This window comes from Osmerus mordax, chromosome 17, assembly GCF_038355195.1.
Source record: "Osmerus mordax isolate fOsmMor3 chromosome 17, fOsmMor3.pri, whole genome shotgun sequence".
Taxonomy (NCBI): Eukaryota; Metazoa; Chordata; class Actinopteri; order Osmeriformes; family Osmeridae; genus Osmerus; species Osmerus mordax.
This window is the reverse complement of record NC_090066.1, coordinates 13,025,039-13,050,268: the sequence shown is the minus strand read 5'-3', so window position 1 is coordinate 13,050,268 and position 25,230 is coordinate 13,025,039. Positions and strand designations below refer to the sequence as shown.

General features: G+C 41.6%; 1 protein-coding gene across 2 annotated transcripts in view; it reads left to right on the top strand.

Annotated features, from left to right (window-relative positions):
* Positions 1–24,126, top strand: part of ints13 (integrator complex subunit 13) — a 53,952-nt gene extending 29,826 nt beyond the window's left edge. The window contains exons 8-17 of one of the 2 annotated variants that reach the window (XM_067254665.1): positions 537–621; positions 5,901–5,993; positions 7,089–7,178; positions 20,161–20,339; positions 22,317–22,484; positions 22,691–22,845; positions 22,954–23,181; positions 23,303–23,439; positions 23,725–23,860; positions 23,989–24,126. In XM_067254665.1, the coding sequence (XP_067110766.1) occupies positions 537–621; positions 5,901–5,993; positions 7,089–7,178; positions 20,161–20,339; positions 22,317–22,484; positions 22,691–22,845; positions 22,954–23,181; positions 23,303–23,439; positions 23,725–23,860; positions 23,989–24,025 (1,308 nt within the window). In that variant the 3' untranslated portion in view covers positions 24,026–24,126. Of the gene's footprint in view, positions 1–536; positions 622–5,900; positions 5,994–7,088; positions 7,179–20,160; positions 20,340–22,316; positions 22,485–22,690; positions 22,846–22,953; positions 23,182–23,302; positions 23,440–23,724 lie in introns of both variants that reach the window. The other variant, XM_067254664.1, reaches the window with a different exon arrangement.
* Positions 24,127–25,230: the final 1,104 nt, after the last annotated feature.

Here is a 25,230-nt window from a genome sequence, read left to right as displayed (position 1 = left end):
TAGTTGTCCAAACTTTTTCCTTCATATCCCAACCATATGCTGATTACGTTTTGACAATAAGATCTCCATTGAGATACAATTGGTCGCTGCCCCATCCTTCTCCCCCACCCTTTGTAGTGTCTTGCTGTGGTCCTCTGTGCTGTGTTGAGTAGTAGATGTTGATTTTTAGAGCTACTGTAATTGTTAACCTTTCATCACTTACTATCTCATGCTCTCTATCATTTGAGTTGTGAAAATGTCCATGGCTGTGGCAGGCAGGTAGCTGCCTTTTCCCTTTACTTGGTAACAAATTTCTCTGCGTTCCACATGGACCTATGTTATGTATCTGTTGTAATGTTTTCTACTGAGTCACGTACACTTCTGGATGGAGAAGAGTGAGGTTGCATCTTGCTCTGTCACTCACTTCGGACCCTTATGAACATGAAAGTGTGTGTGTGTGTGTGTGTGTGCGCACGCACGCACGCCAGAGATTGCACCGATGGCTGAAAATTATATCTTGCTGATCTTTTATTTCCTGTTGCATTATGGACATGAAGGAGGAGCAGCATGCCAACACATCAGCTAATTATGATGTGGAACTTCTCCATCACAAAGACGCCCACCTGGAGTTCTTCAAAAGTGGTAAGTACTAGTTGGCGGGCCAAGTAACGAAGCTGAAAAGCCACCTATTGGGGTTCTACCTTTTGTTATTGGGTGAATATAGGCGCAACCTATATATTCTCTCATATATATTTAGGATTCCTCCATCAGGATTGTTGTTATTGTTTGTTATTGCGTTTGTTATAAGCTGCGAAGCCACCTTAAGTGTTTTTACCTTGCTTTCGGCAAGGGCACAACCGTTGTTCTCTCTCATATATATGTTTATTAGGGTTCCTCCGGTAGGAGGGAACCTATTGTTTTTGTTAGTATTCTTATTTTTTTTTTCTTTCTCTCCTTGCGCCCCAATATCTCAAGTCCCTGGTCATAAATGTTTGGCACATTGATACTACATGCAAGTGGGTACCCCCACACCAAATATAGGCCACATCAGACCATAGGGGGCGCCACAGGGAATGTCCAAAAGATTTTCAAAGTGATGGCATTTCCACCCCATTGCTCCAATTCTTCTGAAACTTGGTGTACATGTCTCATTTGTCATGAGGAACAAAAAAGCCTCAAGGACCCATAAGGTCCGCTATGATGGATTTTCCTGTACAGTGATAATTTGGGAAAACCTTCAAAATTGATCTCCTCTTAAACAAAAGGTGAAATTTTGTACAGATATGTATCATTTATGTATTTAAAAACGTTACTTAAGACAGTAGAATCAAATACAAAATGGCTGAAAGGGGTGTATTTATGTAACTGTCCACATTGCCTCAATATGTCTGTGTCACTACATCAAATGTCATTTTGAATGATGGTTTTTCAAAACTAATAGGCTTTAAGGTGACACCCCCCTGAAATAGCCTGCAAAGTTTAACCTTGGTATGTGAAAATATGACAATTACAGCTGTTTGTGCTTGGACCAAATCTGACGATGCTTGCCTTAGGAGAAAAGTCTTATTTTATTATCCAGTTACTGAACATAGTAAAGTCCAGGGGCCTCATGTATAAGGATTGCGCAGCTTTTATACTAGAAGATGGCGTACGGCCAAAACTCAAAAAGTACCTACGCACAGAAATATTCACATGTATAAAACCGGTCATACGCCAGGTCCTGCACACCTTTCCCTTATAAATCACATTCAACGTGAGATTGACCGCACGTGAACGAGCCACTGACCCCGCCTTGCCTCCTCCCATAAATGAATATGCAGATAGCCTATAAATGCGCTCCTGAGGTAATTTCTTTGTCTGAATTACCGTATTTCTTCTAATAAACGCCGCCCTCGAATAAACGGCGCACCAAAAATGAACGTTATTTAACCTTTTCATAATCCTGTTAAATTTGCCTGAAAACGCCTAAACAGCATACCCAAAGTAAATTGGAAGCTGTTCTTGAACCATTTGGAGTACATGCATGTAAATGATCTCTTTTGAAAGCTGACACTCTGAAGTTATGTCCCCTGTTGTCAGGACCCCTGTCAGTCCTACTAGTGTTGAGTAATAGAAGCTTGAACACAAGGAAAGTGAAAATTTCTATTTCCGCCTAGATTTTGTTTTGAAAACAGAGGCCTGAAGAGGCCTAGAGGTGGTAGGTATTAGCTGGAAGACTAAATTGGACCACAGGTTGAAGCCTTACCCAATTCAAATCCCAGCCTTACCCTGGGAAGTCAGGTGGCTGAGCGGTGAGGGAATCGGGCTAGTAATCCGAAGGTTGCCAGTTCGATTCCCGGTCATGCCAACTGACGTTGTGTCCTTGGGCAAGGCACTTCACCCTACTTGCCTCGGGGGAATGTCCCTGTACTTACTGTAAGTCGCTCTGGATAAGAGCGTCTGCTAAATGACTAAATGTAAAATGTAAATGTAAATCAAAAGTCAAACATAATACCACAATATATTCATATTTGACACATGTTTTTATAAGAGTACATCCATTCATTTTCTAAAAGGGCCTTTTGGAGACTCCAAAATGACCCTTTGTAACCAAGGTCAAATACTCAGGATAAAAGGTATTATTTTTCATAATTGTTATCTCTAATGAAAGGTGGTACTTAGAACTATCATATATAATAGCTAAATCCCTAATTAGTATTACTGAAACACAAAAATTGAAGCATGAACACATTGGAGTGCTTTATCTGATTCCCAAGATTGGCGCACAAAGAAAACTGATTCTTTCAACCATATTGCGCAATCGACTTTTATTTTGAAGGCTCCACAGACACATACAAATGAGGTATTGGCATTTTCAGCTAGCTTTCAGCTACAAGGCTAACGAGCTCATTTCAGAGCCAGTCGAAGCCAGTTCGAGAAATTTGTTTAGAAAGAGTGTGTGGGGGGGGGGGGGGCGGGGGGGGGGCAGGACGCACAGACCTAATTGGCTTTAGAGGGCTGTCAACGGGGCATGGAAGCTCCTATTGGGTCAAACAAGGTGTCAATCAAAAGGGGAGGGTTCAACGGACATTTTGATGCCTCCATATCGTAAATTCTCCGTTGCTAACCGGAGAAAGAACACTTTTATGTGAACAAGTTGTTTCTTCCGTCGGCTAACTTGCATAATGAAACAAAGGATAATGGCTATTCATGAACGTAAAACATTGTATTTGGACGAATTACTTTACATGGTTAGATACTTTGAACCCTTGGGAATGTACGCAGATCAAGTTTTGATGTGTTGTTTGCATACCTGGACGACACAGAACCTTTGAGGGTAAGTAGAGACGTTTGGCTTTGTAAACAACACCAAAGTGGTGACTGGACAAAGACGTTGACTAAACTTGTTGTTGTGACTCGATCTTGAAATGGTTTACATATCTACAAGCACAAGAATCTTAGCTTTCCAATGATGTGTAACATGTGTAGTAGTAAAATTTTTTTATCTATTAACATTTAGTGCGTAGTAACAGGACGAAAAACAGGTTAATAAACGCTGTGGCGTTTATTCGAAGAAATACGGTGACTTAGATCGAGGTTCTGACAACAGAGGTGGAGGCGAGGAAATGTGTCCTGTTTGTCGGCCTGTCATCAGGTATTAGGGAGTCAGGTGGCTGAGTGGTGAGGGAGTCGGGCTAGTAATCTGAAGGTTACAGGTTCGATTCCTGGCTGCGCAAATGACATGTCCTTGGGCAAGGCACTTCACCCTACTTGCCTCGGGGGGGAATGTCCCTATACTTACTGTAAGTCACTCTGGATAAGAGCGTCTGCTAAATGACTAAATGTAAATGTATTAGCGACAAAAGAAAATCGGAAAACTGTCACTATTTGCACCCTTTCTTGTTTTTAACCTGTAGCACTTTGAGATTTAGCTAAATGTGAAGTGCATTACAAATAAAATAACTATTATTATTATAGGGCCATAAATGATGTGGGTTCAGAGAACCGGACCATGGCAGAAATTAAAAAGAAATGGTTCGATGTAAAACTTTAAATGAAGAAACGAGTGGTGGCACATCGTAACACCATGGCAGCTATAGGGTTAGTGTAACATGCATTTTCTGAGTGATTTTATCGTTTGTTTGACACCCTCAAGTCTAACAGAAGCGGATTAAACAGAAGGCTATATAGCATTTCCCGTTTTGGGTTTTGGCATTTTGATGTGATCATCCACATTAATGATCAAACTTTTATTTTTATGTTTTTTGAATAGTCAACGTCATAAACGTAGTAGTGGAAATTTTATTTTGTAATGTTTGTTTCGGCACTTTTCAGTTAGAATTCGCTACGTTACAGAGCCAGACAAGACTTTGCGGACGGTCCGCACATTCTCACGTCTGCTCAAAACTTTCCGTGACGGCCCGCGCATTCTCACAAAGTGTGCGTGAAAACCAGCATACGCAAGCTTTTTGTGCGTACGCAACATTTATACGAGGCCCCAGGTCTGTGAATGGCTTAATAGGCTGAGATGTTGTGCTGGTAAGCGAAGGGTTGTAGGTTCAAAACCAGTCTGAGGCATTTTCTTTTTTTCTTCTGACAACGGTTTCTAGTCTTCCGGTCAATCCGGTTGTAAAACATAGCAATGAGTTTTTATTTGAGCCCATCACAACACTCCGATCATCTGTTTAGCGAGACGGTGTAAACCACTGCAAAACAAGTCAGGTTCACCACAGTAGCTAGCTACTTGTATTAGGGATGCACCGATCCGACTTTTTCAGTACCGATACCGATGCCTGGGCTTTGTGTATCTGTCGATACCCGATACCGATCCGATACCGTTGTTGAATTAATAATAAACTGTATACCTCCCACCTTATACCTTGTACCTTATACCTCTTCCATCATGTGGAAGAGACTAAAGGCACCAGACTTTCCTAACTAAACATTACTTTCCTAACTAAGACAAAATAACAGATGTAATGTACTGAATTCTTATTTATTTGTCATTTAAAAAACACTTGGGCATTCAAAATTCTGAAATAGAATGTAATCAAACGTATTAAAATAAATTAAATGTAGCAGTAGAAAAACAAAATAGTGTATTGGTCAAACATACAATAGTAATCAAACAGTTACCAAACATGTAAAAAAAAATAAAAAAAAATAAAAACATTCTTATTTATTTGTTTTAGTTTTTAGCTTGAAGCATTGCACCGTGCGGTGTAAAGTTTGTGTCCAACCAGTGGACACTTAAACTTAAAAGTAACATGGAGCAAGCCAAAGAGTCGGCTGTGTGGAGATATTTCACGCTTGCCACGCCAACTAGTTCGTCGGGTGTTTGCAATGTCTGCAAAGTAGAGCTAAATGTTTTGAGGGGTGGTGTACAATACTACCAATTTAATCAAGCACATCCAAAAGCACAATGCTAGGAGCACGCCGAATTCCTGCAGCTCAACAACTCTACTATACTCGCACATATGTGATCGTTCGAATGCGGGTCTCAAAGCGTAACGTCGCATATGCGAATTCGAAAATTCCAACTGAATATTGTCCGATAGACAAAAACTGTGCGACAAACGCTGTATGGCTTCAATATGTACTAATGAGAAGGCTAACAGGTATCACTAGCATGCTAGTGCTACGAGTATTATGCTTGCTGTGGGGACCGTCGGAAATATTTAGAACTCATGCATCTAAAGGTTTGGTTAACTCATGCTGCTGAAAAATGACATGTGCTGCGAAAAAAAAAATAATGGATGGATCGGCCAGTGGATCTGTTCATTTTTCCGATCCTCGATCCAGCTATTTTGTCAATATCGGGGCCTATATCCGATCTTAATATCGGATCGGTGCACCCCTAGTACCATATGTGTTTTGTCATATTCACTTTAGACATTAGCATTGTGAAAATATTTGAATTTTGTTTTGTTTTTTATGTGCAGGTGACCTCCACATGGCAGGCAGTACCAGTCGAGACAGCGGTCTTAAAGAGACAGTTACACTTAAGTGGTGCACTCCTCGCACGAACAGCATAGGTGAGAAATGTAAACCCTGAACAATTCTGAATGATTTGGGGGTTTATCATGTTGATTGTGAGACATGTTTTAATTGTATGATTGTATTGTTCAGTAAACTACTATGCAAAGGAGTGACAAATGTATACATTTTGTTAAAATGTTTTTATTTTGGGGTATCCAGTCTCGTTAAAATATAGTTAACATAATGGATACATGTGCCGAAAAAATCTCACCAGAAGTCGCTAGTGGCTCTCTATAAAGTGACAAAGCGACAGTCGTTAAATTGGCAACACTGGACAAGCAGCTAATGCTGCAGGGGCTCCACTAAAAGTTGTCAACAAGAAAAGTGGAGAGCCACATATGGAAATACTTTGGATGGGAGGCAGATGACATCGTCAGAGAACATCGTCGATCACCAGAAACCAATTTGCAAACACCACCGTTCATGTCCTTTATGGTTTGCAGCATACTGCAAATGCAATACCTAATACTGGAGCATACGAAAGGAGAGGGCACAACAGGGTTAACACATTTTTACAGAGGCTTTTAGATTATATAGTTGCCAAAATTTGTGTTTGAGTTTGAGATGTATATTTAAGTTTTGTGCTCATAGCCCAAACAAAATTTAAAGGGCCCCACGAAGCATGTTGAATCCACTCTTGCTACTTATAAATTATGTTCAAGTCAAGATATATATATTTTTGCTCTACAAATGATCTCCAAGTCATCTGAGTTCGCTTAATGTCTCCACTCAGTCCACACAAATATTTTGCCTCTCGACCTACATGCATTGTGATTGTACTAATGTATTGTTGTTGTCATAAGTAGGCTACAGCCATAGATATTGTAGGTTACTGTCAACAAATGAGAGTTGTTCACTAACCTATTTTAGTTTTTTGCTTTGGTATCGGAAATGAAATTTCACTGGTATTAGTGCCGACTACTGACATTTTCGTACCGTGACAGCACTAGCACAGTTTGAGCATTGATATAGGTGCTTGTGGTGAAAAGGCAAAATATTTAATGAAGGAAATAATTTGATCATGCAGTAAGACTTTAAAACCATGTCCTGTAGCTTATCTGTATCATCTGTCTTCCATTGGTGCATATCAGAACTGCACTACTGCACCGGAGCCTATCGCATCTCTCCTACAGATGTCAACAGCCGTCCCTCTTCATGTTTGACCAACTTCCTTCTTAATGGTGAGTCTAGCATATAAAGTACATTTCAGGAGTTTGTCCTGGAGATCTGGAGCCATTTGTTACTTCAAAACAATATTAAATTCAAAGAATCTTACTATAATCTACACAGTAGGGATGGGTGTGGTTAATTGAATATCCAAATATCCTGAAGTAAGTTAGTATTCGAATACTTATGAGAGTACTTAATTATAAACTCTTTGAAAAATAAAATAAAATTGGTTATACAAATAAGCCCTCCATTTGACATGAATTGTAATAGCCTAGTTTCGATGTTTAAAATGGCAAAACAAATTACAAACAGGTACGATATTTTACACGGTCTGATGTGAGTCTCCTTTTTGGCGCTCAAAAAAGCGTAGTGAGGTGTGGAGGTATTTTGATCAAATTGATTACCAAAATAATGTTACCACAAGTCCACCAGCTCAATGCAAAACCGCATGTGGTTAAACCATAAAGAAACTGCGGGATTGCTGCTGCGGGATTGCTCGTCAAATAAATACAGCCCCTCACCACCTCCTTTTCAATCTTGGAAGTGCAGCCGACACAATCCCGCAGAAAGTATTTTCTACTGCCGCCCTGCTCATTAATCGCCTCCGTACTCGACTCTCCCCTGAACATATAGAATGATCATTTTCCTGAATAAGAATGTGTAGGGCTTAATGTGGTTATTGTTAGACACTGTTTAAAAAGTAGGATTCCAGTTCCAATGATCACTCTTTTCAAGTTTGTATGCAATATTTATCCATGTGTGTCTTTTGTTTATACCAAGGATAGCCTACTTACTGTAAATTCGTCCAATGTATCTTTTAACTGTTTATTTAACAAAATAATAGGCTTAGCAATTAGGGCTGTTGTTATCGAGTATTCTACCGAAAATTCCATCGATTAATCGAGTAATCGGATAAAATGTAATTTTGCTTAAAGATCCTGTAACGTGGACCTGGAAACGAGTTTTAAGTTCGCCACACCACAGAATAATGTGTTATTAACTACCCATCCAAATTCAAATTAAAAAATAACACCAAGTATGTTAAATTAGGCTTTGAAATCGTGATAAAATCAGCAGTCTTCTCTGCTTGAGACTGGGGGGGCGTGTCGCCTGACGCAGCTGAAGCTCCGCCCCTCGCTGCCTAGTGCCTACCTCCGACCCAGATAATGGACACTATGTCAAGCCGAACAAAACCGTATAGAATTTGAATTTATTTGTTCAATGAGTGAAACGTATAGATGCATATAAATGAAATGTTCCCGTGAGCTGTAACAGTAAAAATGGACACCAGAGACAGCAGACAGTGAGCTCTCCAACTAGGCTACTTCTAACACATTAGCTACCATATCACCAAAATACCATCATTCTACACCGAGTAGCCTAATATAAATTTAGCGGTTTGCACTAACTCATAGCAGAGATACCTCTGGAAAAGTTATCTAGTATAATTATAACAAGCACACAGAACTGAGTGATGAACTGCTGGCGGCGGTGGATGGTCCAGGTGCGACCGGAGGATGAACGGCCGGAGGGGCGATGCTCGGTACGGCTCCGCTCTGCAAGAGAAGCCGTGTGTTGGTGAACCCCGTCTGTCTCTGGTCCATGTTAAAACTGTCCGCCGTGAAATGGTCAGTGCAGAGGCGGCTGTTGGAGTTTATCCGAAGCTTTCCATGAGCGTGGCACTTCACAAAATCTATACACCCATTTTTCCTTTCATTATCAATAGGGAACTTAAATGGCGTTGCAGCGCAGCTGGATTTCTTGCATCCAGGGAAGATGCAGTTGTGGGTGGTGGGAGACATCCTGAAGCTAGCTAGCTAGCTGATGTGTAGGCTACAATAACAGTACAGCTGGAGGAGCCATTCAGTGATCTGGCGTAGATAGGGCGAAATGACGTAGATAGGGCATTTTTTGGCTCCGCCCATTAAAACCTGATCTGAAAACGGAAGAGAAACTGTTCTTCGGTCTAACTCCACATTTCAGTGTGACAAAGTCTTAGCGCTTTGCACATGCTTTCAGGAACTCCTTTCACACGTATATAATGTACTTAGAAGCAAAACATGGAATTTACTTTACAGGATCTTTAACTCTTTTCCCCATGGAACGCCTTATAGAACTACCCTTTCAGAACATTCCAAGGCAACCCATGGAGTATTATTGAATAAAACAATTAAAACTCGCCAGGTGATTACAAATGAATGATACACTCCATCAACTTACCTGAAACATAGTCATGTTATATATTTTTCTTGAGCACAGCGCTCCGCGTACAAGTTAGTTTCAGTAGCAATCTTCTGAAACATTGTCTCGACAAAAAAAGAAAAAAGTAATCCAAGGGTGTAGCGTTTCCTACATTGAATGTCCTTGGCAACTTCGGTCCCGAATCCATAGTAAATGGATTGATTGTTTGGTCCCTTATAACGCGACTCCAGGCTACATCTCCCGTTTCTCTCATCTCGTCAGTGACATTTTCGTGACCATCACTTTCGCTGTCACTTTCCTCCGGGGGTATAAAATCATCTTCAAACCCAGAAAAATCAGACCCATCAGATTCGTTATCAAGAAAATTCTCAATATAAAAGGCTGCATCTTCCGGATTCCTAAACACTCGCGCCGCCATGGTCAAAATGTCAACATTCGCGGGTCACTCTGACAGCTGATGCGCTCGTCTTTTTTCCCCTCAGAGGCTAGAACTTAGATCGTCAAACTTCGGAAAACCCCGCGAATATGTATCCCTCACGCCTATTGGTTAGCCTGGTGTTGCTAGGTTTCGGCTCTGCCGATCAGATTATTTGTTACAAAGGCAAACACGGTACTTGCTCTAGTCATCGTCAAAACACGTCTTTATTGATACAACAGACTCGTCAAAACTCGTCATAAAGGATTTGTGGGGGGTAGTCATATGACGTCTTTATGGGGGAAAGAGTTAATATATATGTCAAACGTCACATGACTAAACCGGAAAACAGGTCTCACCCCTTCCGCTGCTGTGCTGACCCAACGCAAAGAACTAATGTTCTTCTATTCTCTTAGCCCAACAGCAAACCCAGCTAGTTCACACAATCAACAATAACATTATTATTATTATTATCAGGATTTTAAATTATTTAACTGTGAAGACCATGTATTTATCCATACTGGTTATGTACCAGATGCGGTAAATCCGAACAGTGATTTTTACTGCGTACCTCAGTGTGAAATGACCTGATGGAGACCCATGCAAAATCACTCAAAACACTGGTTCGATTCCAGGCTCTGGCAAGAGTATTTAGCTCTAAACTGGTCAATATACACATTTGGCCAAGGACCACCTCGACATTTTCCTGTAAAGTGATTCTGACTGTCAGAGACATTTAAATAGCCTGAAATGGGCAAAACTAGCCTGACGAACGGAGGTCGCTTTCTCAGCCAGTCACATGACGAATGAAACAGGCTCGCTTTCAGAAATCAGACTATCTATCTTTAGATATCAGACTGGCTATCTTTAGCAGGCTTGTATCTACAATAAGCAGTCCTCCCTGACGTTTTAGTGTAGAATGGAGTGAAATACAACATTGTGAACACACTGCCAGTGAGCGACCAGAATCTGACTGAGGCTAACGTCAAAACAATGTAACAAGTCTAGTACCAGGGGACGGAGTCTCACTCAGATTCAAGTTTTACACAAATCACACCAAAAATCATACCGCCTGGCTAAATGCAGAATACCCATATCTCTTGAAAGCTGCCCTCCACAACCTTTTTGCTGAAAAATTGACCGACAAAATTATTTACTCTGTGACATGACGCGAACGAGACGTGGCTGTCGCCTACAGTAAGACTATGCGGCGTACCGGGTGAGCCGTTCTCAATCAAAAAAGATTATCACGACCCAAAAATACCGCTAACTCCTTGCGTCTCCTTACGCTTTGTGGGTGACGTAAGCGCGTTGTGCCACACTAAAAATAATCATTGCGAAAGAACGTGACGTGATCTTTAAAAATAATTTAAAGAAGCTTCGAGGCAGATGAATTTTCCTCTCATTTTTTGTAATCGAGTTACTCGAGGAATCGTTGCAGCCCTACTTAGCATTATTGCTCTTGGTTTACGTCTGAAGATATTCGTTTTGTTTTTTGTCTTTTTGTCATGTTCAATAAATTGATCAGTTTTTTTCTTTATTTAGGCCTAACTGTTATTTATTCTAATAGCTGGACAGTCACAATTCTTGCTAGAATTTCTAGTGGTTCATGTGTTTACTGTATGAATTGCGTCATGTCAGGCTAATTCAGGGCTTGAAATTAACTTTTTTACGTGGTTGCTGTAACAGAGGGGCTCTGTCACTAGCCAGGCTAGCAAATAGACAGTCGTTAGTTAAATCTCCGTGGGTGCAAAGTTCAGCTAGCCTTACCAGTGCATACACGCTAACATACATGCCATCTACATTTCCATTCTAGCGGTCTACCCGGTTACAAGTACTCACACACACGCACACACACAGTAGGGTTACACTTGAAGTTTATTTACGTAATGTCTGTACTGTTGTAGTGTTTTGTGTTGTGTGCTGTCCCTGTTCAGTTTGTGTTACCGTGTCGTCCACTGACTTCTGACTTCCGGGTATGGCACACGAGGAAGGCCAACTAGAATGATAGTCAAGGGGGTGAATAAATGGTGTTGGTGCCTCGCTGCACAGGTGCAGTGCGAGTGGTGGAAGGTACCATTTATGAAATTGACGAACGGACACAGAGTTGTCGGTGATGGAATAATGTTTTGTATGTGTCTGTACATTGTGTAGATGTATGTATTTGTTGGTAATTACACTGTCAGTGATGTATAACAGCATAAGTAGTTATTGTGCAGTTGGTATGGTGGGCAGGGCTACCGGTATAGTTTAAGTTCAAGTCTTTTATTGTCAGATGCACAGAACAACACAGGGTCAGACTGGGCACTGAAATTCTTATGTTATGCCAGGTTGCTTTGCGTTGTTTGCGTACCAACTGCACTGTTATGCCTCCCCCCCCCCCCCCCCCCCCCCGCCAACAAATGTTTTACGTATGAAACGGAACTGTCTGCTTAATTTGATCTTAACATATAGGCTAAGCATTCTGTAGCAAATAATAACAATAAACCCACTATTAATTACATTATCTTAATGCAGTGTAACTACTTCAGCATAATAAGGCACCTAAAATACAAACGTGGGCAAGGGCGTTCAGCAATCGGTATCGAATCAACAGCCAAGTGCAATTTAGCTAGCAGGTGAAGAATACAAACAATGAAAATCACCAGTGAACTTCATTTACATTGCAAGAACTATAGACTAATACAATAACAGGCTTAAATGAACTGACAACATAAGTTATACGACTTAAAGTTCTCAAGGACGTTCACACGCAATCTCAACTGGCTAGTTATCCTCCGGACAGCGGAAGTCTCTTTTTTCTTTCTCTCCCTTAAACGCCGAGTGGTGCACGTGCCCCCTCGCGGTGTTAAGCGTGTGTCCGTGCTATTCTCCGACATGCACTCTGCTGATAGACGGCCTTTTGTATGGCCGTATTTCTGATACCGTGGCGGCAGAAATTTTGCCGTGGCGGTCTATCAACATAGCGGAAACACTGCAGTATGCTCTCTGTAGTGCATCTGTAAAAGTTAGTGAGGATGACTGAGTCCATGCCAAACTTCTTCAGTCTCCTCAAGAAGATGAAGAGGTGTTCCCGGGCCGCTTTGACCACCTTGTCTGTGTGAGCAGACCAGGTGAGATCATTGCTGATGTTCATCCCGAGGAACCTGAAGCAGCTGACCACCTCCACTTCGGATCCGTTGATTTGTAGGGGTGCATGATCCTCTTCCTGCAGCCTCATATAGTCCACAATCCCCTTAGTCTTGCTGATGTTGAGAGAGAGGTTATTGTCCTGACACCATGATGTCAGGGTATCAACCTCCTCTCTGTAGGCTGACTCGTACTGTCAGAGATGAGGCCCACGATGGTTGTGTCGTCAGCAGATTTAACAAAAAGGTTGGAGCTGTGCGTTGCTGCACAGTCGTGAGTGAACAAGGAGAACAGGAGAGGGCTGTGTTGGTGATCAGTACGGATGAGGTGTGGTCACCGATTCTCACCACCTGGGGCCTCCCCGTCAGGAAGTGGAAGATCCACTTGCATAGGGAGGTGCTTGGAGACAAGTCTCGAGGGGGTGATGGTGTTGAATGCTGAGCTGTAGTCAATGAACAGCATCCTCACATACGTATTCCTTTGTCCAGGTGGGAGAGAGCTGTGTGCATGGTCAGGGCGATGGTATCGTCTGTATACCTGTTGGACCGTAATGCAAACTGCATAGGGTGCAGGGTGTGAGGCAGCAAGGAGCAGATGAATGATTTGACTAGCCACTCGAAGCACTTCATGATGACAAAGATCAGTGCTATCGGGCGATAGTCGTTCATGCAGGTGACCTTGGTGTTCTTGGGCACAGGGACAATGGTGGTCCTCTTGAAGCAGGTCGGGAGTACAGACAGGCTGAGGGAGAGGTTGAAGATGTCACTGAAGACCCCTGCTAGCTGGTCAGCGCAGCCCCTGAGGGCCCTACCTGATATGCCGTCTGGGCCAGGTGCCTTGCGAGGGTTGATCTTTTTAAGCAATGCCTCACCTCAGCTACAGTTAGTGTAGGCACACCACTGGCTCAGCCTTCAGGTAGCTCCACTACAGGGGGGTCACTGTCCCTCTCAAAGCGAGCGTAGAAGGCCTTCAACTCGTCTGGCAGTAGGACAGAGGACTGGGTCTCACTGTAGCCTCTTCCTTTGTAGTCTGTAACTCCACTCCACATGTGCTTGGGGTCAGAGCCATGGTAGCTGGACTCCACCTTGGTCCTGTAAGCCCTTTTCGCTGCTTTGATGGCCTTTAAGAAGGTCGTATCTGGCCTTTTTGTACCGATCAGGGTCCCCAGAGTTAAAGGCGACAGACCGGGCTCTCAGGTTGGCCTGGACAGCGGCATCAACCCAGGGCTTCAGGGCTCTACAGTGCGAGTATTTCACTGGCATTTGCGCCTAGAAATAGGTATGTGCGAACTTGAAAAATTATTTACGAGCACAGTGCGCGAGTGACGGGTTTTTGTCAATACACAGAACAACAGCGCGATGAAGTGAAGCATACCATTGATTTCCCATGGAAAGCAAGTCACAGTCGCGATTGCACGATGTGAACATAGCATAATGACGCGCGAGCGACGATTCGCAACCAATAGGCCAGAGCCATATAAAAAGAGTTACAACACTCTTTGATCTCGCCGACACGTTATCACTTGGTTCAAGTAGCTCGCAAAAAAAACACTGCTGGCAACCTGTTTGAATGGTTTCAACGGGACAGACAGTAGCAGCATCTCGATTTACTAACATTTTCGGTATATTAACACATATCAATTGGTTACTGGTGTGTTGTATATGTCTGATACTTTATTAACATTTGTGTATTACATTAACGTATAACACTAGGCAGCAATTGTGAAGCAGAGCTAGAAATGGCTATGCTAGGTACCATATTGTAGCTCACACCAGCTCAATTTAAGACAAGAAAGGAGTTTGGTAAATAGAACAGAATATACAAGGCAACCAATTGCATTCAATAAAACATTTTATTATGCAATATGTCCAGTGAGAGGGTCAAGTTTGTTTTTAGTGAGTGGACCTGAAATTCCTGCCGAGCGTCAACAGCTAGCTGGACGATTGGGGACCCTTCAATCTGCAATTCATTGTTGCTAGCTCTAATCAGATGTGCATTTAGAATCTAACAAGTTTTATCTTACAATAAACTTTAAGTAAAGCTGGCTATATACGCTAAAATTTGGGTGACCAGACGTCTTCTTTTCGAGACCTAAAAAATGCGTCCAGTAGGGATTCCAAAATTGTCCGGGATTTTGCCTCGTCGGATATTTGTGTTTCTCTGGGTCTTTCACAAACTTTTACGCCATTCATGTACAGTGTGATGAAGCAAGTTAGCTGGTAAATTGATCAAATTACTGCATTATTTTCAAAATAGCTAACTTGATTTGTAACACTGAACGTGAATGGGGTTGAACGTTGCAAAATACAATGTTTGGGACTATGTCGCAAATGACGCTTTACTTCTGCCTTCGATTAAAATGGAAGTCTATGGAAGTGTCCCAACTCTCTTTTTATATGGCTCTGGGTCTACCTAGCTTTGACTACCAAGCCTTTTAATCCGTGGCGTGCTTACATAGTCTATAATGTCCCAGTATTTTAAGAAAATATTAACTATAACTATATACATGTTTCTTAAACTATTTTTTCTAGTTCTATCAGAGTGAAAGTTGCTAGTTGTCTAGCATTAACTGTTAAGTCAGTGGCGTTGTTAGACATAAAACTGTACTGGGGCACAGGCCCCTATTCATATCCCTTCTTCCAAGCGTGTTGCGCACAATGCACTATTAGGCTATAGAAACTCCCCTCGCTTAACCCACTATATAACAGTTCAGGGACGCAAGTTTGATATCAGCTTTGGCAGGGACATCTATAGTTAATGCAAGCTTTGTGTTAAACTGCTTTGATTTTACATGCGTTGATTAGGATATTGCATTTATTTTTTTCGGGATTATCAACCTTAATTAATGCACTGACTAATAAAGTAAATTGTTAAAACTTGTTCGTTAAAAACGAATACAAAAACAACGAATACAAAAAACACTGTGCTCCTGAATTTCTTTGTTTGCTCCTAAATTTTTTCATTTAGGAGCACATGTACTCCTTGGTGAAAACATTAGCGTAGAGCCCTGGGCTTCTGACCGGACCGCCTTCTTGGGGACAACGTCATCGATACAGTGTTGAATCTCGCTGGAAACGGTGTCCGTGTATTCATTAATGTCCCCATCTGCTGCCTCTCTAAACATCAGCCAGTCAGTGGTGTCAAAGCAGTCCTGGAGGGTCGCCACACTCGCGTTACTCCATAGGTGAACTGACCTCGCAACCGGTCTGACCTCTTTTAGCTTTTGTCTATATGCGGGGAGGAGAAGAATGGAGGTGTGATCAGCCTTCCCAATAGCAGGACATCCAAAGCAGCGGCCTTATCTGCCTGGGGGGAATGTAGACTGCACTCATGACGACCGCAGTGAACTCCTGAGGCAGATAGAAGGGTCTGATTTTACAGTTAGCAGCTCAAGGACCGGAGAGCAGTGAGATGCTAGTACCGCTACATCCGTGGCCCATAGAAAGTTAACCATAACACAGACCCCTCCGCCCCTGCACTTGCCTGAATCAGCTGTGCTGTCCTGGCGGTATATGTTCTCCGGAGACAGCCAAGTCTCGACGAACGCCAGTACAAAGCAGTTCCTGATGTCCCGTTGGAATTTGACACAAGCTTTAAGTTCATCCATTTTGTTGTTGATGGACTTAACGTTAGCATGTAGGATGGTTGGAAAAGCAGGTTTGAAGCACCGTTTCCAGGGCTCTAGAGTGCGACGTACGGGTGCGACTAATATTTGTCCTAGGTCGCACCGGTGCACCTAACCTCCTCGCATCCGCTGCCTCTGCACGAACAAAGCGTTTGTTCTCCTTTGACGGAACTCACACTCATGGTTGGATCATATTGTGGTCTAAATCAATCAGAGACAATGATGGGGCGGGTCTTTGCCTCTGATTGGCTGTGGTCCAGATATTCCTGTAGGCCTACAATGCTCTGTGCTGCGTGAATAGGTGCGTTCGACATGGACTGACTTCATGCAGCCGCCTGCAGGCGGCTGACTTGAAACTGTGAATTCTGGTTAGTCTTTTTGTCCGACTTGAGACGCCCCTAGAGGCTAGGTCACTGTGACGTAACCATCAAATTACCGTGAGATTGATTCGAGAACTGCCGGCTTTGTAGACGAGCGCATTTTCTCAAGAGCAACTGCACAGGTTCTAATGACGACACAGCTATTTCATGATTGGCCAGACTCACACACGACAACTTTGACGCGTGTTTTTGTATTTGTTCTGATACCTTCAGTTTCGCCAATGCTCAAATCCAGACCAAACTTTTTAATTAATTAAATATTTGTTGAAGAAAGGGTTTTAGTCTGCCTCTTCACTAACGGGAAGACTACGTTTAATTGAGTTGATGCGATTGAGTTATGGCGACATCAACACAGCAAACCACGAGAAGCAGGAATGTCCGACTTTAAGGAGGCGTTTTTTAACTCCTCCCCGACTGCAAGCGCCAACTCTTGACGGTCGTTTCTTGCAGTCGATGTCGAAAGCACCTATTGAAATTACAACCTAAGCACCAGAGAATCAGTTATGGCAGACCTGGGCATTGTACAGCCTGCGGGCCACAACCGGCCCACGGGCTGTCCCATCTAGCCAGCGTTAGGTAAATCAAAAACATTTAATAAATAAATGTGTTAAGCGGTAGTAAATATGTAGTCCTGAAAGACTACAGTGATCAGGCTATTTACATATGTGTGCTTGCGCAACCTCACCGACAGGAGATTTAGCCCTCGAAAATGAAAAACGAAAGGTTGATACAGAATGTAGAGTTTTTATAACAATGGACTTCTAAGTATCTGTTTACTGAGGTCAAAGTCATAGCTGTGTTCTTAGTTTGTGGAGAACAGGTCGCTGTGTTGAAGGATTACAATTTGTATCGGCACTAAGGGACTAAAGAAAAAAAACTAACGCGGACATAATAAGAACTTGACTGATTCAGTGGGAGCGGGCCACTGATGGTTTGCTGGTTAAGCTGCAGACCCTGATCATCACCTGTCAGCTGTCCTTCGCATATCCACCTCAGACATTCAGCCAGATTTCGATGCACTTGTTCAAGCCCACTGGATTTCTCTCACAGAACAAAATTAACTGAAAAAAAGTATTGCTTTTGTATAAAGTTGATCAATTGCATACTGCAAAACAACTTTTCAGTGTTTGTGAAAATTAACTAGTTACAAATAAAAAAACACTGATGTAATGATTGTTTTTGTTTGTTACTTCTATAGTCTTTTCCTATTTGACCTACACTAACATTTAAAATATTTATATTAATATTTACAGAATATCCTTATTCTTCTGATGGGCAAGAAGGCCAAATTACAGGTGTTGGCCATCTGAAGGGCATGCGACAGCAAGGGGGGACCTGCTATAAGACTTTGAGCCATGAAATGTTTGGTCTCAGTTCAGGGAAGCACTTTTAAATAGTAGCACTTTATATTTTGCTTAAAATGCTTTAGTTTGCCAGCTCAGTGAAGCACTTAAAAGATTATTTTTATATACAGTATAATTGTGCTTAATCCGCTACATCCGTGGCCCATAGAAATGTGTTTACCTACACCTTATTCTTGTTTAAGATCATTTACATAATATATATGAATGTATATGGAGGTTGATAAAAAGGTTACCTTGAAATTGTGGCGACGCAAGGAAAAATGAGTGTGCACCTAAATTTTGTGCTGGTGCACCTAAATAAAAAAGTTAGGCGCACCAAGGCAAAAAGTTAGTCTGAAGCCCTGGTTTCCGAGTTCGGACGAGGACTCCAGCACGTCGGCCTCGTTTCTTCTTCCTCCGCCTTGCAGGTAAGCACAGCGGCGGAACAACAAACAGCCTGCTGCAGTCCAAGCTCGAAACCGTGTACAAGAGGAGCCCCAGACCATGGTCCAAGAGAACAGTGGTGGCCTTAGGGAGCATTAGGCCATGCTCTGTCAGGTTTCTTCAGTTTGCTTGGACTATGTTTACCTTTGCTGTTGTCATTGTATTACACTCTGTCCACTGTAAATATTGTGCACCTTCATCTGGGAATGGCAACTATTGCATTTCCATGCTGTACGGCTGAGCCATCATTTCATTTAAGCAAAGAACCAGGGAGCACTTCCCAACCATGGACTTGAACTCCAAACTTTGAAAAGTTATTTGCACCAGCAAAAATGTTGGAGCACCCACCAAATATTAAGGAGCATCACAACTTCAACTTCAATTTTTATGTTGTAGATTTACAGGGCTTTCCAGTTTTATCTCAAGTTTGGCGTGAGATTACCATACCTGTCAACGTTTGGAGGGGGAGGGGTTGTTGTTTCTGATTGGGTGTAGGCCTATAACTTGAGACGGCTCTCAACTCGGCAGAAATATTATCTCTGTATGCCTGTGCCTCGTTCATAAATGTTTGTGGGACAAGTTATCCCTTCTCAGCATGAGAATTACAAGTTCAGTCAAGACACTCACGTATTAGATTTGACCATTTATTGATGACCATAGACATGGAAATAGGTTTGACTTTGGTGGACTGGATGATCTAAGGGAAGCACTCCCTGCCTCCTCGATGCGACACATACATACATGAAATATGAGGCAGGGAGCAATAGAGATATAATCCCCCTGATGGATAGAACATACAGACAGCAAGGGGTAGAAGAAGGGTATGGTGGAGGGCGGCAGCAGCACAGATCATATAGCAACCGGGGGTGAGTGTGTGCGTATCCGTGCTGCCTTTTAATGCCGTCTTATTGGATGTGGCCCAATGGGCTTGTGCTGGCTAACACAGGTGTAGTTAATGAGCGGATGACCCGCGTTGCCCGAGTGCCATGCCTGAACTAGCTTCCCTCATGTTGCATGAGAAATGGTGCACGAGTCTCACGGCGAATGCATGAGACTTGAGCCCTGGATTGGTGAACAGTGGACCGGTCACTGTATCAGCTTACAGCCAGGCACATACTGTGTCGTAGGCTAATTGGCAAGCATTTTGTAAATTAATTAAAATGGGTCGCACCTTAATGATTATTTGCTCTTGCTCAAATGCTCTTTTTTGAGGTTGCACAGGCACAATTTCAAAATGGTCGCAATTTCAAGCCCTGGTAATTACATAACGGAACCGCAGCAGCATATAAAAATAGACTATCCAGATATTCAAGGAGAAAAAAGGATACTATTCAAATAGTGACATGTCAAATGCTCATCCCTAGTATACAGTATTTGTCTGTCCATGAATACAGTCTTTACAATAGAATAGTTGTGAGCCTATGTAGTTACTTGTTTATCTTTTTTCCCCAACAGGACGTTCAGTTCTTCTGGAACAACCCCGGAAGTCAGGGTCAAAAGTCATCAGCCACATGCTGAGCAGTCATGGGGGCGAAATATTCTTGCATGTCCTCAATAGTACCCGCTCCACCCTGGAGGACCCTCCATCTATTAGCGAGGGATGCGGGGGGCGGGTCACAGACTACCGCATAACAGTAAGGCCATCATTTCCTTGTACAAAACATCAATAAAGATAAAAATAACACAAAATATGTCTGATCCATTTTTGTAAAGCAACTTGCCTGTAGGTATAAAGAAAATAGCAAAAAGCTTAAAGAATAGTGGCAACTGTCTTAGGTGAACGTTCATGAAAAGTTTAAGAAATATCACGCAGGCATTGTTGCACCAAACCAGACTTAAATAATGGACCCTTGCTTAGTTTTTTGGAGAATTTGTTGTGCCACACATTTTTGCCATATTTGTATGACCTCACAATGTTTGAGTAGTTGGAGAGTTTTGTTTGACAATTGTCACGTGAACTGGCATACATACAGCAGGTTCCAAAGTCTGAGACAACTAGTTGTCATTTGTTTTGAAAAATGCAAATTTCAGAAAATCTTAGTGTTTGGTATGTCCTGTCCCCCCCCCCCCCCCCCCATTTAAACTGCAAAACCTGAAGACTGATATTATTCCAGCATGATTTGACAAAGACTGCGTTTATATGACCATGAGATGCACAATTTGGAATTGTCTGTTTATGCCAATAATACGATTATTCCGTACATGTGTTATTAGTAATGCAATTACTCAATACTTGCATCGACATGATTCTTTACATTAATCATTGAATGGTCCACGGACAACTTGCACCATTATGCTTCTGCAACAAAGTGTTGCCGTGTGTGTGTTCCTGTACAGGCCCCACTGCAGCTGAAGCTATGTAAAAAGTTCCAAGAAGGCTGCTGGGACTTCATTATTCTGTCAGCCATAGTTGAATTTAACTGATGCTGAATTAACGGTGCTGGCTGTAGGCTGCTGGTTACAAAATTACAAACCTCTTCCAGGCTTGTCTAACTGCTACAGTAACAACTTTGTAGAGCAGGCTAGCCCTTCGAAAAAAGCAGAAGGCTTGAATTTATGCAGGTGTTTATTTTTGTAAATAGTTTAGTCACGCTATAAAATCAAAACAAGTGCCAGACAGATAGTTTCCAAAAACTGCTAGAAAGCAGACTAACCCCCTATTTACACCGGGTGCATTACGGCTCTGATGCGGCCACTCTCATCAATGCTTGTGTTTACACCAAACACGCTGTAGCGCGTCCCAGAAGTGGCTCTCTGCTCTGTTTCGCTAAAGATGGGTAGCTTGTCTAACAGTTCCGACTGAGACAAAAATTTCATAAATGTATTACATAAAAAACATTAGATTAAATAAAATTTGGCTAATCTAGGACAATCTCAGGGTGCATTTAATTATGTGTGATTTTGGCCACAAGAGGCACTAATGAGCCAAAAACACATCCGGCTGTAGTTGGTCACGCCAAAGAAGCTGTCCGTTTGTGAGTCCTCTTGTGCATTTGTGAGTCATCCTCAACATGGCAACCTGCGTAATATTTGTCAAAACAATCTAAATTTAAAATCCTAGCAACTCGAGCATGTCATATGATCCACAAATACAGATTTTCCAGGTCACAAGCACAGGTTTTTATTTGTAAATGTTAACATTGGAAACATATCAGATATTCGTTTTTGAATTTGTGAATATAATTTTTGCATTCATTCATATAATCTACAAAACACAATTTGAGAGCGGTTTGCTTTGTGGATGGCAAAAGCATGTTCCTGGATTGGTGTGTGTTTGTGTATTTTTTTATGGAAAATACATTATTGCCATGATCGGGTTATGATCGGCGTATTAGTGTGCCTGTAAACGCACTCATTCCAAAGAGCTTCTTGTGATGTCATATAATGCTTTGAATTTTCAGTCTTCAATTCCCCAATTAAATGTTCAGTGTGGTCTCAGACTCATGGACCCTGCTTTATATAAATGGAACATAAAAATTCTTACATGCAAAAAGGCTCTCAGCGATGACTAACAGAAATTAAAATGCACAAGATCATCTTTCATATTAATATCATAATAACTTCATGTGCATATAAATTGTTATTCATGTTTCCACCGGTTGCATCTGCAGGACTTTGGGGAGTTTATGAGGGAAAACCGTCTCACTCCTGTCCCAGAATCCCAATTTGCTGATCTCTCAGAAAAGTCGCCTGTGGAAAGGGCAAAAGCCCAGCTGGAGCGCTACACTCGCTACTGGCCTATGATAATCTCCCAGACTACCATCTTCAACATGCAGGCGGTGAGAAACACACACTTTCTACTTCACTGCTGCAGTCCAACAGAGCCCATTTGACCAGACATGGGGCTCGTCAACATGGAAAGAATTGGATTGTTATCAAAAAGATTCTGAGATGATAAAACTCCTACCCACTCCAGCTTTTTATATAAAAGTTTCTGCCCCCAAGGGAGAGCAGACAATATTTCATATATCTTGTTATATTCCAGGTGGTTCCACTTGCTAATCTCATAGTGAAGGAAAATCTAAGTGAAGAAGATGTGCTAACCTGTCAGAAAACTGTCTATAATCTTGTGGAAATGGAAAGGAAGAACGACCCTCTGCCCATCTCCACTGTTGGTTCCAGGGGCAAAGGCCCCAAAAGGTTAAGTGCAGCATTAATTGTGGAACACTGTACCATGTATTCTAATGTTAATATCCTTGTTCTTGTTGTGACCTCCCTTCACTGAGGAAACTTTCCTTTTGGTTTTAGGGACGAGCAGTACCGCATCATGTGGAATGAACTGGAAACTCTAGTGAAAACCCATGTAGGAGGAAGTGAAAAACACCAACGAGTTCTGGACTGTATCAGTGCCTGCCGCAAGCCTCCCGAGGAAGAGGACAGAAAGAAAAGAGGAAGGAAGAGGGATGACAAGGAAGACCGGTTGGAGAAGAATGGCAACAAAGAGGCAGATGACAAGAGCTGGCAAGAATCTGAAAGGTTAGTAAGCATCTTGCTACAAAAAAATTTACAGATATTTTTTTTTATTAAATGTTTAACACTATTGCATTTTATTTTAGAATTCTGCCTGGTTAATTGATTGAGCTTTTCCTACCACTAGGCTAAAAGGGTCAATAGAGCGAGAGAAGGAAGAGCAGGAGTCCGAAGTGATAAAGGATTCCCCTGACTCGCCTGAGCCTCTTAACAAGAAGCCCCGACTAACTTCAGAGGACATTCAGCCTCCTGAAAAACCCAAAGGTTGGCATACAAATGCAATTTTCATCTATGGATAATTCAAGATGTTTTCGTTTAGACTGATCTGTATAAGAGGCATGACAATGTTGGTATTGTTTATTTGACAAATAAAAATACTGAAATTTATTTTACTCCTGATTTATTTTTAAATACTTTTTAAGATTCGAGCATATTATCAAATGCTTTTTAGACTTCAAATGCAAATGTATAATTTAAATGAATAGGAGTTTTTGAAACCATTATAATACTACATAATTTTGTTTATTTTCTGTGTTTATTATGATGTAGGCCCAGTCTCACTTCTCACGATGTGGACCAATAGAATTACTGCAGCCAACTCTAGGAAGCACCAAGAGTTTGCTGGAAGGATCAGCTCAGTCAACAACAAGGCGGAGTTATACCAACACCTGAACGAAGAGAATGGGTTTGATTTGACTTTGGTCATATTTGTATGGGAGTCCATATGCACATCCATTATATTGTCTTTTAAAGGGAATTTAATATATGAATAACTTGTTATATTGATTCACTCATTTATTTATCTGTTTACAGGATGGATCTTCACGAGAATGGGAAATCCACCAGATAATCTATACAAGACTCCAGTCCTTCCTGTATCATTGTTTTTTAATAAGAATTTGTATGGATTGGCCACTCATGAGACAAAATAATAAAAAGTCTGTTTTTTCAGTTTGGTGTTTTCACTTTGCTAAAAAGATGTGATTCTTCTGATATTGTAATTTGTGACATAATATTAAACACAACAATGGTTTTTGAATGTTGAACTAGTTACCTACAGTTTTTACCTTGCTATGTTCACACTGCAGGCAAAAGTGGATTCCTGTTTTTGTGAACAGCACACATAACATGCTTTTAAATTCCTGCTGTCCTTCTTAAGGCAGGATATCTTAAATCAATTTAATGTACTTTGGGTTATCATGCTAATCTGTCATTTGCCAAAACACATAAAATGATGTTCAAAGAGAGGACGTCTTCCAATACCAATCAAACCACAATACAATATTGATACTACGTTGGTCCAATGACAATTTCCAAATGTCACTGTATTGTATGTGAGTGTGACAAGCTGTTGGTAATGCAACGGATTCATACAGTAGAATATTGTAAAATAAATCATGTGCAAATTGCAAACTACTTTTAAACATCACAAAAAATATATATTTTAACTTGGACTTTGCCTTGTCCATAGAGGTAGAAGAGGTTGTCCAAATTCCTTTTGTTGCCGTTTCCAGGACACCAACTTATCCTAGTGAGCGATTCTCAGTGCTGCAAATCACAGTTCAGTTACTGGGTAAAAATATAACCAGTTTTCCCTGTGGCAAGCGGTTGTCGGATTTGGCCCAAGTTTAAACAGCTGTAATTCAGTCATATTTTGACATGTCAAGGTGATTGTGGTCTGAAGATAATCTGTCCCAAATTTGGTGAATATTTGATATATTTTGTAGGAGGAGTAGGACAAAAACGTTTTATTAATTCATTCAAAATGGCGGCATCAATTCGGCTGGTATCACAAGTTAACATGTGTCAGACATGGGATCGCCCCCCTAGAGGTTAGAGGACATATCTACAAAGCACAATAAATCTGACTCTTCTTGAGTATAGATCCCCTGAGAATGATAATTATTACCATTATACTGTTAGACAGCTACTGTGGCATACCTGGCTTCACTAAACAGATAAACCAGTATCATGACATGCTTGATGACTGTGGCTGGGTTCGAACCTATGACCTTGCACTTCAGAGGAACCCGTCTTATCCCAGTGAGCTATTCT